General features: G+C 44.6%; 1 protein-coding gene across 1 annotated transcript in view; it reads left to right on the top strand.

Annotated features, from left to right (window-relative positions):
• DZANK1 (double zinc ribbon and ankyrin repeat domains 1) overlaps positions 1-18,397 on the top strand; it is a 72,575-nt gene that overhangs the window by 23,671 nt on the left and 30,507 nt on the right. The window contains 2 exon segments of the mRNA XM_065892188.1: positions 5,411-5,524; positions 14,727-14,819. Of these exon segments, the coding sequence (XP_065748260.1) occupies positions 5,411-5,524; positions 14,727-14,819 (207 nt within the window).

The following is an 18,397-nucleotide window of genomic DNA, read 5'->3' as shown; positions in this document are numbered from 1 at the left end:
TCATCTTTTATGCACGTGATACTTTGGGGGTTTTTTGGACTAAGGTTTACAAAATGATATAAAAGGATCTGTGAAGTTGACTGAAAATGACCATTTAAAAAAGATAGTCACTGAGAAAAAGTCACTATTCAATAAATTCAGAGTCCAGAGTTTTAGGATTGAGTTATGCATTTAAGCAAGTGGCCAGATACTAAATGGATATGCTGTAGAAGTCACTTTACTTCCATGATATATTTTGAACTCCTCGTAAAAGATGGGACAGCAAATAAAACATGAACAGGTCTCATTGGTTTGAATTTTCCCTGCTTATATTTATGGGTGCAATGTCAAAGTTATAATTTACTGGCCTGCAAACAGATTTTCAAGACTTTCTTTGTCATTACAGGGAGAAAAGGTTATCAGGGATTATAAATATTCAAAATGATGACATTTGCAACATCTATACTGCCTGTAAATGATATTTATTAACGTGCTCTAATGTATAAACAGCTTTGTAATTTGACCTATTGAGTTCTTATTGTGTCCTGCTCTCAGCTGGGTTTCTGGTACTCAAAGGGGCGATCCTACTCCTAGGATCCCAGACCCAAGCCACTCAGGGTCTCATTAGAGAGATGCAGAGGGGTGCCTCTTCATCCTGCCTTGTGGATTTCTCTGTAGCCAGCTGGTTGATGTTAATTTTTGTCAGTAGAGGCCCATTGCTGGGAGGGACACTGCAGGAGGAAGGTCTCGACTCCTCTTCCTGTTTCTGCTGTGCTTCCCTCTCCCTGTGCTCTGACGGTGCTCAGCTACCTGCAGGACACCTGGTTGTGCTGAACCCCGGTGAACTGCATGGCATCTTGTGAGCAGCTTCTCAGTGGGCTCCACGGGTACCCAGCCAGCTTCCAGAAAGTCTCTCAGGCGTCCCAGGGGGCAGTTTCCCAGCACGTTTCATCAGCAGCCTGCGCGTGGCTTCCCAGCATGTCCTGCCAGCTCCCCAGGGGGAGAGTCCTCATGAGTTTCATAGGATCCCGCCTGCTCTGGGGCCAGCTCTGGTCTGTGTCACCCCAGTGAACTTCTCTGCCATCCTGTGGGTGACAGCCACACCCAGTTCAGTAAGTGCCTCTTCCAGACTGGATCCTCTTCAGGTCCTCTGCCTCAGCCGGAGCAGCAGTGGCTCTCCCCATCCTGGGTAGTCCTGTATCCTTTAGAGTTAGCTTTACCCACTAGCAGTTAGTCCTCTGTTATTAGTTAATAACTATTTATATTAAACTGTCCCTGTTTAAATTACCCTGAGGTTTCTGTCTCCTGACTGGACTTTGACTGATACAGAGTTGGTACCAGGAGCGGCCCCAGGAACTAGACCTGCAAAGAAGGGGTTTGGTCCTTCCCTTTGCTCGGGAGCAGCGCTGAGCTCCTTGCCCATGGGAAACAGGATGCTAGTAAATCATAGCATGAAGTGGCATCACGAGAAATCAAGCTATCACATGGGCCTGGTAGTGAGGAAGCATCACCTAAAGCAAGCCTCTTGGGTGGCCAGGCGGCCGCTGCACTTGACGGTTGTGGCAGCAATGATGATACCAGGGCTGTGGTGTGGACAGTTGTCCTGAGCACCTGGGAGCATCACAGAAACCGACAAGCTCAGGACCTTTCACTCATAATCCAAGAACCAGAGTGCCCCCATGACAGCCCCAAAAGAACCTATTTCTTGTAGCTCCAGGGATTTGCTGCTGAAAGCAAACACAAACTTTAGTTGAATAACTTTATCACCACATTTCTTTTGTGAAAGTTTGAGTATGTATTGGGACAGAGCAGGACCCTGAAACTGGGAATGGAGATGTTGGCTTGGACCCAGATGAAATGCACATTCTTTCTTTTTTTTTTTTTTTTTTTTTTTGTGGTTCATGGGCCTCTCACTGCTGTGGCCTCTCCCGTTGTGGCGCACAGGCTCCGGATGCGCGGGCTCAGCGGCCATAGCTCACAGGCCCAGCCGCTCCGCGGCATGTGGGATCTTCCCGGACCGGGGCACGAACCCACCCCTGCATTGGCAGGTGGACTCTCAACCACTGCGCCACCAGGGAAGCCCGAAACGCACGTTCTTGATTCCCTAAATTACTCTGCCAGCGGATGAGCTGGCCCTCCTGTCTGAGGATGCTAGCCTTCCTTTCCTTGAAATCTCTGTGGTAACCTCGCCTGGGGCAGTGGCTTTGAAAGGGGATGTGTATTCTCATCAAGACTCACCGTAGCCATCCTGTAGCATGACTACGGTCCAATCCCAGCTGCTCTAGAGGGACAGGTGTACTCTGTGATCCAGGACAAAAAGCTTACACATGAAAAGAAGAGCACAATTTTGCTAACATATATTGGCAGAATCTTGGGGGACAAGTCTGGGAGTGGATTTTAAATGAGGGCAGAATATAACACTAAGTTGGGCCAAATTCGCTGATATACATGCCTTTTTTATAGATTCTGGATTGATTTTAATATGTTAGCTAATGAAGCTGGCGGGGACTCCAGCTGCCTTTTGGGTTGGCTGACTAAAACTTGGACTCAGTAGTAGCCTATGGTTAGTGAGACTCGATGCTAAGTCTTTCCTGGTATCATGTTGGAGTAGGTTTGTCAGGTATATCCTGTGTGCCCCCAACTCTCAACTGCATTTCACAAGAAGGCCCAGAAGACACGTCCTTCACTAAGGCATAGACTTAGGAATACATATTAGTGAAAGGAGCGCCTGCATCCTTGAAAAGTTCCATGGCTGCTTTCCTTGGAGGCCAGACATGATCATGGGGCGATCCCACTCTTGAGCTGGGCTCCCTGATTTCAGGGGGCTAACGGGATTCCAGAGGTCAAGTGGCAGCACTTAACTGCCAAAGACAAGGTGGGCACATCTACCGTAAAAGGCCGCAGCAACATATCAGTAATCAGAATCTGATTGTGGTCTTCCTAAGAAGGAAACAGATGGGCAGCCTACTAGTGTCTTGCTTGGTTTATATAATAGAAAAAAAAAATCACATGTTTTGTAGCCAAATACGTGACTTGAGCCACCACAGTGGAACATCCAAGGGCGTCACCCAGTTTCAAGACTTAAGTCGATTCGCAAACCCACAGCTCCCTAACTGAAGGGCGGCTGGGTGTCCTTGAGGATGGACCCTGCATCATTGCAAGTACATGTCATAGGTCATCCTTGAAGCCTTTTCCAGAGGGACCTGTGCCTTGAGGAAAAGGAAATGCCTAAACCTTTGGGGGCTTACTAGATACTAGCTCTGAGTTGATGCTGATCCTTAGAGTTCCAAAACGCCACTGTGGTCCCCCAGGAAAAGTTGGGGCTTAGAGTCATCAGGTGATGCTAGATGGAGCCTTACCTTAAGACTGACTCATAGTTTTCGCTTCATGTATTCTGGGGACTTGTTGTTATGTTCATGTACACTTATAATTGCTGTGTCTTCCTGATTTATTGACCCTTTCATCATCACAAAATGCCTCTCTTTGTCTCTAGGATCATTTCTTGTGTTTAAAGTCCTTTTTTCCTGATATTTACGCAGTCACTCTAGCTCCCTTACCCATACTATTTCCATTATATACCTTTTTCTATACTTGTATTTTCAACCTATTTGTATCTTTGAATCTAGGTCATGTCTCTAGTCAGGCATACCTCTCGTTTTTTTATCCCATCTGACAGTCTCTGCCTTTTGAATGTGGTGTTATTGTCTATTCACATTTAATGTCTTTAATGATATGGTTGGATTTACATATGCTATTTTGCTGTTTGTTTTCTATTTGTCTCACGTCTTTTTTGTTCCTCTGTTCCTCCTTTACTTCCTTCTTTTGTGTTAAATAAATAATTTTTAGTATGCCATTTTCATTCCTATGTTTCCTATTTTTTTTACTATTTTGAAAAGTTCTTTTCTTTTTAAAAGTTATTTTCTAAGAGAACGCTAGAGATTACAACATACTCCTTAATTTCTCAAGTCTATTTCAGAATAATTTAATTTAAATCCAGTAATACACAGAAGCTTTGCTCCAATATATCTTCTTTTCCTCCCCTCAGAGACAATTTCTATTGACTGTTTGTTTCCCATGAGTACTGGTCACACTTTCTTGTTTTTTGCACATCTCACAATTTTTTCTTGAATTTTGGACATTTTAGAGAGTATAATAAGTCTGGAGTCTGACTTTTTCTCCTTGTGTTGTTGTTTTGGTTTTTTTGTTTGTTTACTTGGATTAACTCTTTCAAGCCTGTCTTCCCTGCAGTTTTCAACCACTAATATCAGGGTTTTCCCCTTGTTTTATTTATTTATTTATTTATTGCGGTACGCGGGCCTCTCACTGTTGTGGCCTCTCCCGTTGCGGAGCACAGGCTCCGGACGCGCAGGCTCAGCGGCCATGGCTCACGGGTCCAGCCGCTCTGCGGCATGTGGGATCTTCCCGGACCAGGGCACGAACCCGTGTCCTCTGCATCGGCAGGTGGACTCTCAACCACTGCACCACCAGGGAAGCCCCCCTTGTTTTATTTTTAAGCCTGGGATCAGCCCTGGGTGTGCATAGCTTAGACTTCGACTGAAGATTGGCCAGAAGTTGTGCTCAAACACCTTGGCCCTCCAAGGCTTCCAGTCTCTGCTGAGGGATCTGTTGTGGGCTGGGCGGAACATTCAAACTTCAGGCTGTTTTCAGGTCTGCCCCAGCTCCTACTTTATGCTGAGCTCTCTTGTACCTTCACGCGCAGCCAAGGATGTGTGGGTGGCTTGGACCCTCTTAGGTCTAACGCTGCACATGCGAACATCTTCCAGTCAACTGAGGGTGTGGGAGGAACTTATCAAGCCCCCTAGAGATGACCTACCTTCTGGAACTCCCCTTCAGGTCCCTGGCTAGTTGCTGGTTCATCAGTTGCCCCAGACAGGACCGTGAGCTCAGGCTAGTGGATCCACTGTCCTCCCCGTTTGCTTGCCACTGAGATCATCACCTGAACCGTGCTCCAAGTCACACGAGCCCTGCCCGTCAGCAGCCGTGAACATGCTGCTTTTCACAGCCCTCCCTGCTCTGTGGAGCTTCCACGCTGACGGAGCTGGAGGAGGACGGGGACAGCCCAAGCAAGACCCAGCAGACATGTGGTGTCCTTGCCCAAAGTTCATTACTTTTCAGTTTGTTGTCTGTCTTTGGTTGACTTTCAGAATTTTTAAAGTTTTATCCAACTTTATAATTGCTTTTTGGAGAGAAGATGTGTCGATTTCCTCACTCCATCATGCTGTAAGCTATTTTTTCTTTTCTTTATACCTCTCTTTTCTACAATAAACATGTTTTTACTTTAATAGGAAGGAAATAAGAATAAAAGTGGTAATTATTTAAAAGAAATTTTTACAGAAGCAAATTAAACCTTATATTTTAAGATCTACTTATACCTTCAGTTTTTGCCAACCTGACCTCGTTCTTTGTGCAGATGGGCTTATGTGCAGAATGTGAAAACCTGGTGCCCGTGAATACGCCCATCTGTGTGGTCTGTGAGGCTCCTCTCACTCCACAGCTGCAGCCACAGGCCAACCTCCGCTTGAAGGTAATGAAATGTGAATCTGTAAAAGTGTGAATAAAACACATAGAAATTAATGTTCGAACCATTAGCATCGTTCTTCAGCTGATGGAATTGGCTAACAATTGATAAGCTAATACCTGTGAACAAAATCCACTCTCATTTTTGGAAAGGCATCTGCCCAAGAGTTTAACTTGCCAGTAGGATCTAAATATCAAGAGAGATACACAGAAATGTGTTCCCTGAGCATGGATTTGGAGGACAAATTGCACTGCAGCTAACACAGACAGTTGTTTACTTCATATATTTAAACTCGAGCATTGTAATTAATATTGACTTTTCATCTTGTCCTTAAAGTCACTTCATGTTTTCATTTGCTTTGTTCGATTATGGGTCTCTATTACGTAGGAAAGAAGGATTACAGCTAGTCACGTGGATGAAAAAGTTAAGTATCATCAGGAACATTAAAAAAATCTTGTTAGACAAATGATGTCATGCCATGAAAATTTTTTTGGTAGAATTATTGAACATACAACTGTATCTTTTCTCCATTTTTCAATTTATAGTCCCATTCACCTCCTTTTTACTTGACCTCAAGTAAAGGTCACTAGAGGATGAAATAGATTTAATAAAGATAACTTTGGGGATTAAAAAAGCAAGAATTTTTAGCAATAAGGGAAGTGCGTGGACTTAACTTACAGTTAGAACTGTAACACTCCAAAAATGACCCTGTGGAGTCTATGTGGGCAAAGTTTATGAGAGAAAAGGTAAGTTCACTTTTCCTTACATGTCCCAGCTCCCCTTCACTGTGAAAAAAATGTTCAAAAGTATCCCAGGGCTTCCCGGGTGGCGCAGTGGTTGAGAGTCCACCTGCCGATGCAGGGGACACGGGTTCGTGCCCTTGTCCGGGAAGATCCCACATGCCGCGGAGCGGCTGGGCCCGTGAGCCATGGCCGCTGAGCCTGCGCGTCCGGAGCCTGTGCTCCGCGACGGGAGAGGCCACAGCAGTGAGAGGCCCGCGTACCGCAAAAAAAAAAAAAAAAAAAAAAGTATCCCAGGCTAAGTAAACCTTCAGAAGTGAGATTTTGAAGAACTGGCTGGACGAAAGTGAGGTAGATGAAAATTTACTAATCTTTTTGTTTGATGACTATTTTCAATCTTAAGAAACTTTAGAAGTCACTGCAGGAAGCCACCATACAGCCCTGGAGGCCTATGTCCAAACTTCCTATACATGAGAGTGAGACACCAGCTTCTCTCTTGTTTAAGTCACCATGATTCTGGCTGTTCTGTCAATCACAGCAGCACCTGTTCTCACTAATATTTACATTATCCGGGATATTTGAAGATAATAACATTTCGAACCCTTTGAACTATTCAAAACAGGAGGAATAGGGGTAAGTGTTGGCTGAGAGCCAGGTTCAATATATATCATGTCACCTTCAGCATTTGAAACGCAGACTTCTTCCCATGTTGTGGAAAGACAGGGGGTACAAAGGTATAAGTAAGTCCTCTGTTGAGGATAAACATAGCACTTCTATAGTGATTAGGAGTGTCAAATCCAGGAGTGACCCCCCCTTTTTTTTTTTTTGCCTTCTCTCTTTTTTTTTAACACCTCTATTGGGGTATAATTGCTTTACAATGTTGTGTTAGTTTCTGCTGTATAACAAAGTGAATCAGCTATATGCATACATATATCCCCATATCTCCTCCCTCTTGCGTCTCCCTCCCTCCCTCCCTATCCCATCCCTCTAGGTGGTCACAAAGCACGGAGCTGATCTCCCTGTGCTATGCAGCTGCTTCCCACTAGCTATCTATTTTACATTTGGTAATGTATATATGTCCATGCCACTCTCTCACTTCGTCCCAGCTTACCCTTCCCCCTCCCCGCGTCCTCAAGTCCATTCTCTACGTCTGCGTCTTTATTTCTGAGAGTGACCCCTTTTTAAAGTACAGTTTTGATGAGAGAGAGACAATCACTTGAAACTGATTTCTACTCTATTAATGGGCCAAAGGCAGAACATATACCTTATAATGAGGAAATCAGTTGATAATTCAAAGATGAAATTTAGAAAATCAAGCCTGTTTGACATCTGATGTTGAGTTTTCAAAGGGAGTCATGAAATTACTGAGTACCCAAGCTTCACATTAGCTAAAAATGCCTCAAATAGGCACAGCTTCAATAAAGGGCTCTCTGAAACATTAACTTTCTCAAGACCTTAGGAAATAATGATTTAGGGTACATTTATCATTATCTCCAGAAGTGAGAATCTCAGGACCATTTCTGTTGGCACGGTGTTTTTTTCCCTGGTTTTTTGTCTGTTTCAACATTGGACTCATACGATTTACTGTTGTTTTTACTAAAGACATGACTTCAACAGCTGTATGTCTTATACTACTAGTTACACTGCTTTAGTTGAGCTGCTTTTACCAAAGCATTTGGGTCACTCTGGGCACTCCATCCTCTTCTTTTTTGTGTACTTTACCACGTACACAATACGTTCTGCACCCTAAGAATTTACTGGAATAAGTCTGAGCTCCCAGCAGTGCCAGGTGGCACAGGGAGTGGTGTGAGCCTGAGAAGCTGTCGCTGGACACCTGCTCTAGGGTCACTGAACAGGGATGATTAGGGGAAGGAGCCTGAGGAAGGAGCGAGGTCCCCAGGCAGCTGGCATCCCTCACCAAGGCGCAGCCATGAAGCTTCCTTCAGGTTCACCCAGTGTCTCTGGGTTCCACCTTGCCCCTCCCATGCCAGCCCTCAGGTACTGAGCAGCTTTTTCAAAGGCACCTTTTGATGTGGCTTTACCAGCTGCTGCTTCCCGGACCACCCTCTAGGGCTCTGCTCGCTGCATTCCCCGGGCTGTGACCCCTGCACCCACTGCCCCAGTGATCTGGGCCCCCGCTTGCCGTGGTGGCAGGGGGCACAGTGGAGGATTCGTCAGCTCTTATCGGGGGCCAGGGCCAGGGATAGATTTGAAGAGGGGGTGTCATCTGAGCAGAAGTTGTAGGAGGCACAGGCATTTGCCATATGGGAAGGGGTGGGACAAAGAGAAGTGATGTGTGGGTGTGTGTTCAGGTATGAGGTGGAGGAGGGGGGCGTGCCAGAAAGATGCACAGAGACCTGAAACTGCAGGATGTGCTCCAAAACTTTGCAAGCAGTTCGGTTTCGTGAGCTGCAGAAATGCTGGCGGGGGCCGTGGGCTGTGGGAAATGGCGCCTTCTCTACCCTTCTTTCCCAGTGGACCCTGGAGGGTTAAAAGCAAGGACGGCTTTTAATCAGACTTGATTTTTAGAGAGACCTTTGTCACCGTAACATCTGATCTGGTGGGAAATGTCTGATTTTTACGACGGTGGGAAATGCCTGATTTTTATTGCTGCTACCCACGGAAGGACCCTGGTTGGAAATCTTCATCCCAGTGGCTTTCCCAGAAGTTACAAGGGCGACAGATTTTTAGATCACATTCTCACCCAGAGAGCCTCCTCTGAGGTCAGTGGGAACACCTGTGTAAGCTGCTCACAGAAGCCAGCGTGCCGTCCCTCCCCAAAGCGCCAGCAAGTCCAGTTGATGCCTCCCTCCCATTTCTAGGTTGGTCTCCATCTCCCTCCACAAAGTGCACAAAGTACCATCGGTCCTCTTCCTGCTGTGAGGCAGACAGACCCAACCGCTGTGGCAGGCTTCTCTCGTGTTGATGTAAAGCCCTTGTCAACGCTGAGGAATTTTGCTGCATCAGATACTTTTTTCTACTGCCAGGATTAGAAGATATAGTAGCAGGAGTTTCTTCTTTTGTCCTCTGGCCTGTATTTCAGAATAGGAGAGGATTTTATGTTTTTAAAAATTTTCTAATTTTCAGTAACACGTGAAATAGTCCAAAGATACACAACGAAGTGTGTAATTTCCCCACCCCACCTCTGTTTCTATCCCCTGAAATAACCAATGACAGCAGCTTAGTGAGTGTCCTTCTATGTATTTATCTAGATGCACAGAAACATATTTCTATATATTCACACATTTAAATTTGGTTTTGTTTGTTTGACTCTTCCTGCCTCCCTCCCTCCCTTTTCTTTCTTCTTTTTTTTTTTAAATTAATTAATTGATTGACTTATGGCTGCATTGGGTCTTCATTGCTGCCCACGGGCTTTCTCTAGTTGCGGAGAGAGGGTGCTACTCTTCGTTGCGGTACGTGGGCTTCCATTGTGGTGGCTTCTCCTTGTTGCGGGGTACAGGCTCTAGGCGCGCGGGCTTAGTTGCTCCACGGCATGTGGGATCTTCCCAGACCAGGGCTCGAACCTGTGTCCCCTGCATTGGCAGGTGGATTCTTTTTTTTTTTTTTTTTTTTTTTTTTGCAGTATGTGGGCCTCTCCCTGTTGCGGCCTTTCCCGTTGAGGAGCACAGGCTCCGGATGCGCAGGCTCAGCGGCCATGGCTCACGGGCCCAGCCGCTCTGCGGCATGTGGGATCTTCCCGGACCGGGGCACGAACCCGTGTCCCCTGCATCGGCAGGCGGACTCTCAACCACTGCGCCACCAGGGAAGCCCTGGCAGGTGGATTCTTAACCACTGTGCTACCAGGGAAGTCCCTCTTTCGTTCTTTCTTTCTCTTTTTACAAAAAACGAAGGCATCCCCTTGGCCGTTTTCTACAGTTGAAAACTAATGTCAGGGCTTCCCTGGTGGCGCAGTGGTTGAGAGTCCGCCTGCCGATGCAGGGGACACGGGTTCATGCCCCGGTCCAGGAAGATCCCACATGCATGGCCGCTGAGCCTGCGCGTCTGGAGCCTGTGCTCCGCAAGGGGAGAGGCCACAACAGTGAGAGGCCTGCGTACCGTAAAAAAAAAAAAAAACAGAAAACTAATGTCAGCATCTCCCCTTTGACCAGAACACGTGAACCCTTTTGGAAAGAGACCTTCAGCTTCCTTCTGGCTCTAACTAGCAACACATGTTTTACCTCCAGGACTCCCATTGTGTCTGGGGTTCCTGGAATCTGTGAGGCTTAGGGCTGGGATCCTCGTGAAGTCATTACTCTTTGAAAGAGATCTGAGGACTCACACAGCGAGGGCACAGGTACCTCCTATGAGACCCCAACCCCTCGCCCAATGATTCAGGGCTAATGCCAGTGTAACCACAGCTCTGTGTCAAGTTGACCTTGGCATCTTACAAAATCCTCTTTGAGATTAAGTTTGCCTACTACCTACTGGTTTGTGTCAATTAAAGCTTATCATTCGGGAGATTAGAAAATTGTTCTCATCTTCCAGCTGCTTTGTAAGGAAAAGTTTTACCCCAGAGATTAGAAAATTGTTCTCATCTTCCAGCTGCTTTGTAAGGAAAAGTTTTACCCCAGTGACTAAGCCAGGTCCACGAAATTGCTTGGAACGGTTCAACTGGTCAATGTGTTGCCAGTGCTGTGGATGAGGCAGCAAATGAGGGTATTGGCTTTTTATAAAGTGCTTGTTGTAAATGTTTAGGATCCTCATTAAGTCTGTCTGGTGGTGGCCTGAGTCCCACATCGTCCCTACGGACATACATGAATCTATGATGTAGTGATTGTGATACAAGGTTTTTATCTGTGGGTCATGGTCACTGCTCTTCAAGAAGTGAGCCACGTGGTGTCAAAAAGCCACCCCAGAAACCACGAGGAAAGCCTGTCGAAAAGCACAGAAGGCTGTGCTTACTGGACCAAATACAGTGAGAAAACCAGCACTTTGACCATCTTAGCAGCATCTCAGAAGAGAGAAGATGGGGAAGGGTATTTATAGGGTTTCAGTACCGCGGTTGGGCAATTTTAAAGAGAATTTGACAGGAATGCAGCCTAAGGTAAACTGTGAGCTTTGGGAGATGAGGATGTGCCAGTGCAGGTTCATTGGTTGTGACAAATGCACCATCTGGTGTGAGATGTTCATACTGGGAGGTTGTGTGTGTGGACAGGGGTGTATATGGGAACTCCCTGTAATGTCTGCTCAGTTTTGACGTGGACCTTAAACTACTCTAAAAAACAAAGATTATTAAATTCAAAAAAAACTTTTTGAATGTTATTTTATTTATATTTTATACAGCAGGTTCTTATTAGTTATCTATTTTATACATGTTAGTGTATATATGTCAATCCCAATCTCCCAATTCATCCCACCACCACCACCACCCCCGCTGCTTTCCCCCCTTGGTGTCCATACGTTTGTTCTCTATGTCTGTGTCTCTATTTCTGCCCTGTAAACTGGTTCATCTGTACCATTTTTCTAGGTTCCACATATATGCGTTAATATACGATACTTATTTTTCTCTTTCTGACTTCACTCTTGTTTAAAGAGAGTTTTGCAAGGCAGTATTGGGATTGGGCAGAGTTAGTTTGGACTGGGCAGAGTTATGTCATGCTAGTTGTTTTTTCTTTTAATAAATTTATTTATTTTAGGCTGCATCGGGTCTTCGTTGCTATGTGCAGGCTTTCTCTAGTTGTGGTGAGCAGGGGCTACACTTTGTTGCGGTGCACGGGCTTCTCACTGTGGTGGCTTCTCTTGTTGTGGAGCATAGGCTTTAGGCATGAGGGCTCAGTAGTTGTGGCTCGTGGTCTCTAGAGCGCAGGCTCAGCAGTTGTGGCACACAGGCTTAGATGCTCTGCAGCATGTGGGATCTTTCCGGACCAGGTCTCGAGCCCATATCCCCTGCATTGGCAGGCGGATTCTTAACCACTGCGCCACCAAGGAAGCCCCTGTCATGCAAGTTTTCATTATTTATTTATTTTCATAAAAATTTCATATCTTTAAGGTGGTGATGTTTGTTTGTTTGTTTTTGCGGTACACGGACCTCTCACTGTTGTGGCCTCTCCCGTTGCGGAGCACAGGCTCCGGACGCGCAGGCCCAGCGGCCATGGCTCACGGGCCCAGCCACTCCGCGGCATGTGGGATCTTTCCGGACCAGGGCACAAACCTGTGTCCCCTGCATCGGCAGGCGGACTCTCAACCACTGCGCCACCAGGGAAGCCCTGGTGGTGATGTTTTGATATACATATACAGAGTGAAATGATTACTTCAGTCAAGCTAATTAACATATCCATCTTTGTATACTGGAAATTTGCTAAGAGAGTAGATTCCAGGTGCTCTCACCACACACACACACACACACACACACACACACACACACACACGTACACAAATGGCAGCTATGGAGGACATACTAGTTTTATTTTTTTAAAGTTTACCCATTTATTTATTAATTTTTATATTTATTTATTGGGTTGCACCAGATCTTAGTTGCAGCACGTGGGCTCCTTAGTTGTGGTATGCAAGGTCTTAGTTGCGGCATGTGTGTGGGATCTAGTTCCCTGACCAGGGATCGAACCTGGGCCTCCTGCATTGGGTGTGTGGAGTCTTATCTGCTGAGCCACCAGGGAAGTCCCAGGACATACAAGTTTTAGATTGTGGATCCTGCAAGTTGAGGGCCATTGGACTTAATAAGTAAGCAGTTTTACTTAGTTTATAGTTTTCTCTTTCCAGAGTATTTCTTGCAGCAAACAGATGGATTATTTTCATTTGATCTCACTGTATTTTAACTGAGGGACAGGAAATTTGTTTCACTTCTCAGTGGATTCTACCAGATCAGGAAGATCACTGCCTTAAATCTCACAGAAAAGCTCTGATGATCGCAGATTATGCTTTGGGGACCTTAAGCAACTGGGAAGAAAGCTGGAACCAGGAGGTGTCAGGACCCACGGAGAACAAGTCTACGGTTCTCTGCCATTTTGAGGAGCAGTGAGTTGGCCTCTGCCCTTGAGGCATTCTCTGGGCTGGGAACTGTGGTTTCCCGAGCTGGCTCTGGCTCCTAGGAGGACCTTGGGGTCTTTTACGTAAGTGGGACTTGAGAAAGACTTGGAAAGGACAGGGGAATTATGCAGAATAGTCCAATGACTAAACAGATGTTAGTTACCAACCTCCCATGGCCGAACTCTGGCTAGGCTGTGTTAGCCATCTTTTCTTTTTCTCTTGTTGTTTTCTGTATTGCAGCTTATCCCCAGGTTCCTGACTCAGAAGGTTGAACTTACGACCCATTTTCTAAGATGGCCTTTTTACTTTTCCATTTCTAAGTGAGAAACTACAGAGCAAATCTAAATTCACATTTAATATAAAGCCCCGTGGAGCAGACCCCAGGCCAAGAACTAGGTTACTTGTAAACGTATACTCTTTTGCTGGTCTTGGGCCTTCCTGTTTATTGTTGAAGCCAGGAGATGGAGCCTACCAAGTAGCACAGTTTCCACAATGAAAAAAATAATAACTCAGAAGCAGTGTAACATAGTCAATTTGCCTTCCTAAGGCCAAATGAGTACTCTTTTTCAGTTTTTTCATTTTGGGGTTTGTTTCTTTCAAAACTATGTTCATTTGTCTGACACTATTTATGTTGTAATAATTCCTAAATCCTAAATCCAATTTCAGGGTCTGGGTGTTAGTATAGGGTCTCTAGCTGGCTGATCGGCTGGAAAGACTGCTTAATGATTTCCTTGCACAGCTGTTTGCTCAGAGGAACACCTATTTCTTTCTTTTTTTTTTTTTTTTTTTTTTTTTGCGGTATGCGGGCCTCTCACTGTCATGGCCTCTCCCGTTGCGGAGCACAGGCTCCTGACGCGCAAGCTCAGCGGCCATGGCTCACGGGCCCAGCCGCTCTGCGGCATGTGGAATCTTCCCGGACCGGGGCACGAACCCGTGTCCCCTGCATCGGCAGGCGGACTCTCAACCACTGCGCCACCAGGGAAGCCCTCTTTCTTTTTTTTTTTGAACGGTACTTTGATTCATTGGACTTAAAGAGTTTACATACTAAATACTGAATAAGAAAGAAATAAAAAGCATGATTAAATAAATATGAAACTTCTCAATTCTGGCTTTCATGGCTTTCAGAGTATCATGCCTTGAAATAAAACCTTAAACTTGAATCAACGTACAGATGCCACTTCATATCAGCACAGCTACATATGGTTTCCCTTTTTGCATGGTGTGTGTGTGTGTGTTCAAACTTGTGTTCCATGTAAGTTATTTTGAAAGATAAGTTTTAGATCATGAAATCATCAGAATATCTGACTGGTGATCATCATGGTGGTAGATAATGCACCTCTTACATTATTCCACCTTATTAACGCCCTTTAGTCCTAGTATGCTATACTATGCAGATGAATTGGCAGGAAAAATGAATACATTTATCTGTGAAGAAATGAGAGAGCCTCCATGGAAACACGTATTTCTCATTCTCTGTTTTCAAGGAGAAAGCGATCTGCCGCACCTGCGGCACAGGGAACCCTGCTCACCTGAGATACTGTGTCACCTGTGAGGGACCCCTGCCGTCATCGCAAGAGGTAGGTTGATTGCATGTGCCAGTCCTGTATTTTAATGGCTGATAAATGTTCAGTGTTAGTCTGCAGAGGGGAGAGGAAGTTTGTAGGGGAGGAGAGGGGAGAGACCAAAAGAAGCTGCTCATGGTAAAGTGAAAGCAACATTTCTGTGTTCACCAGTACAAAACTGTTTTCAAAGTCTTCAGGGTGATTCAATCAAGTCGGCAGTTTCTTACAATTTCATTTAGTGACTGCATGGCAGCCAGTGGGGTGGGGGCCGTTCACATTTCACTCACGGGCAGGCACATCTGTGTGGACTGTGCCTGCTGTGTTTTTTTGTTTTGTTTTGTTTTTTTAAGAAAAAATTTAAGCTTTATCTTGGTAAAACATTCCAGAATCCCTCAGATCACAGCATATCAATAAGCAAAATGTACACATACTGATTTTATACTGCATGTCAAGTCCCAAATTCCCGATCCTAGGAAAGCAAGTTGCAAAGTACAAGTGCTGGTGACAACTATAGGTAGTATTTTAAACAAAAATAAGTGAGTTTTCAGCTCTTAAGTGAAATGAGGCTTTAATCAAAAAGAGACTCAATTCCACAGTGTGCCTGCTGTGTTTTGAAATTGAGAGCATGGTGGGCACCCATCGTTGGGTTTCCTGCCAGCCTAACTTGAGTGTTTAAAATGAAGGAATTTAAATATAGTGAATAGGTTCCGTGTAGCTGATCTGTTTTATGTTTATAAAATGTTCTGATGAAGTTTAAAATTACTTCCTGGTGGCTCTTGCCCTGGCCTAACAATTCCATGAAGAAGTCGGCATTTACTAGCCAATTTAGAAGAAAAATACTTGCTTCCTTGGGGGCGTTGTATAATATTTCTCTCTGTTTGGGGGGTTCTCATCTCGGAGCAATTACTTGGAAAGCTGGACAAGCATGTGATGGTCAGTGTAGTCAGCACGTTAGTATCAGCAGGCAGGGGGTTGCGATCCCGGGGCCGCCAACACAAAGTACCGCAAACCGAGTGGCTGGAAACAGCAGAATTTCATTGTGTCACAGTTTTGGGCACGTGAAGTCCAGAATCAAGATGCTGCCAGAGCCCTGTTGTCCGTGACGCTCTAGGGAAGGAACTCTCTCCAGCTCCCTGTGGAGTGCATCACCCCAGTCACCTGGCCACCTTCTCCCTGTATGACTTCACACCCTCTTCCCTCTGGGTGTGTATCTCTCTGTCTCCCTTTTTTATAAGGACACCAGTTATACTGGATGAGGGCCCCCCCTAATGACCTCATTTTATAATAACTTGATTACCTCTGTAAAGATCCTATTTCCAAATAAGGTCACATTTTTTTAAGAAAAAATTTAACCCTAGGTGCTGGGGTTAGGACTCCTCTTTGGAGGAGACACAATTTACCTTTAAAAAAATCTTTGTTTTTCATATACTTGTAACTTCTTTTCTCTGCTTTTATTTGAATTTTTCTTTTTAATTGTTGATTTATAACAATTCACCCCTTAACAGGAAGGTTGGCCAAGATATCTTTTTTTTTCTTTTTTTTAATTGGCCACACCACGTGGCTTGTGGGATCTTAGTTCCCGACAAGGGATCGGACCCGTGCACCCCTGCTGTGGAAGCACACAGTATTAACCACTAGATGGCCAGGGAATTCCTCAAGGTATCTGTTAATGCTTTGTCTAATTACTGATAGTCTAAGACTAGCTGATTTAAAGGAACTCTTTTTGTTCCAAGTTTTATAGAGGTATTATTTATAAGCAATAAAACTCACCTACTTTAATTTTACAGGTTAATGACTGTTGGTAGTTATATACAGTCATTTAAACCACCACCACCGTAAAGATACAGAACAGTCCCGTTACCGTAAAAAGTTTCCTCATGTTCCTTGGCAGCTGAGCCCCTCCCATAACCACCAACCCCAGAAAATACTCATCCCTTTGGACACTGTGGCATTGCCTTTTAAGGAAGTGTGTAGCTCTTGTGTGTGTGTGTTTGATTTCCTTCACTTACCATAATGTTTCGAGGTTCATTCATGTTGTATGTATTAATTTTTTTAAAATTTTGATAATTGGGCTTCCCTGGTGGCACAGTGGTTGGGAGTCCACCTGCCGATGCAGGGGACATGGGTTCGTGCCCCAGTCCAGGAAGATCCCACATGCCATGGAGCGGCTGGGCCCGTGAGTCATGGCCGCTGAGCCTGTGCGTCCGGAGCCTGTGCTCCGCAATGGGAGAGGCCACAACAGTGAGAGGCCCGCGTACCGCAAAAAAAAAAAAAAAAAAAATTTTTTTGATAATTGAGTACTATTCCACTGTATGGATATAATATAACGAATTCATCCATTCACCAGTTAACAGGCACTTGGGTTGTTTCCAGTTTCAGGCTATTATGAATAATGCTGCTGTGAACATTCCACATGCAAGTTTGTGTGTGGACGTAGTTTTCGTTTCTCTTGGGTCAATACATAGGACTGGGATTGCTGGTTCCATCTAAGTTCCCCTTTAATTTTATAAGATGTTGCCGTACTTTTTCCCCAAAGTGTCTATACCGTTTTACATTCCTACCAGTGAGATATGGAGGTTCCAGTTTCTCTGCATTGTCACCAACACTTGGTATTATCAGGCGTTTTTTTCATGACTTCCCCTCTTTACCATTTTAATGTCTGTAGGATCTGTAGTGCGACCGCCTCTTTCGTTCCAGATGTTTGTAATTTGTGTTCTCAGTTTCCTCTCTCTCTCTCTCTCATCCTTTCTCTGCCTTTTCTCTCTTTTTCTCAGTCTCTCTCTCCAGCTAGAGACTTATAATTTTTTAAAATTAATTAATTAATTTATTTTTGGCTGTGTTGGGTCTTCATTGCGTGTGGGCTTTCTCTAGTTGCAGTGAGGGGGGCTACTCTTCGTTGCGGTGAGTGGGCTTCTCGTTGTGGTGGCTTCTCTTGCTGTGGAGCACAGGCTCTAGGTGCACAGGCTTCAGTAGTTGTGGCACATGGGCTCAGTAGTTGTGGCGCATGGGCATGTGGCTCCTTGGCACGTGGGATCTTCCCAGACAAGGGCTTGAACCCGTGTCCACTGCATTGGCAGGTGGATTCTTAACCACTGCACCACCAGGGAAGTCCCATAGAGACTTAAAACTTTTATTGATCTTTTCGGAGAACTAGCTTCTGGTTCACTGATTTTCTTTATTTTTTGGTTTCGTTTTTTGGAATTTTGCTCTTTATTGTTTCCTTTCTTCTCTTTTTTTAGATTTTATTTAATATTCTCTTTCTGATTTCTTAAGGTGAGAATTCAAATCTTTGATTTAAAATTTTTCTTCTTTTTAAAAAGAGACTACAAATTTATCTCTAAGAACTTCTTTAGCAATATTCCACAAATTTATGTAAGTTGTATTTTTATTATAATTCAGTTTAGTTTTATTAAAATTTTATTAAAGTATATTTTCTAACATCCCTTGTGATTTCTCCTTTGGCCTATGATTTATTTATAGGTTGGTTGTTTAATTTCCAAATATATGGGGTTTCCCTCATCCTATTGTTACTCATTTATAATTTTATTCCATTATAGTCAGAGAACATACCCTGTATGATCTGAGTTATTTTC

This window comes from Phocoena phocoena, chromosome 15, assembly GCF_963924675.1.
Source record: "Phocoena phocoena chromosome 15, mPhoPho1.1, whole genome shotgun sequence".
NCBI classification, from domain to species: Eukaryota; Metazoa; Chordata; class Mammalia; order Artiodactyla; family Phocoenidae; genus Phocoena; species Phocoena phocoena.
Note: the sequence above shows the minus strand (reverse complement) of the source record. Positions and strands in the feature narration are given on the sequence as shown.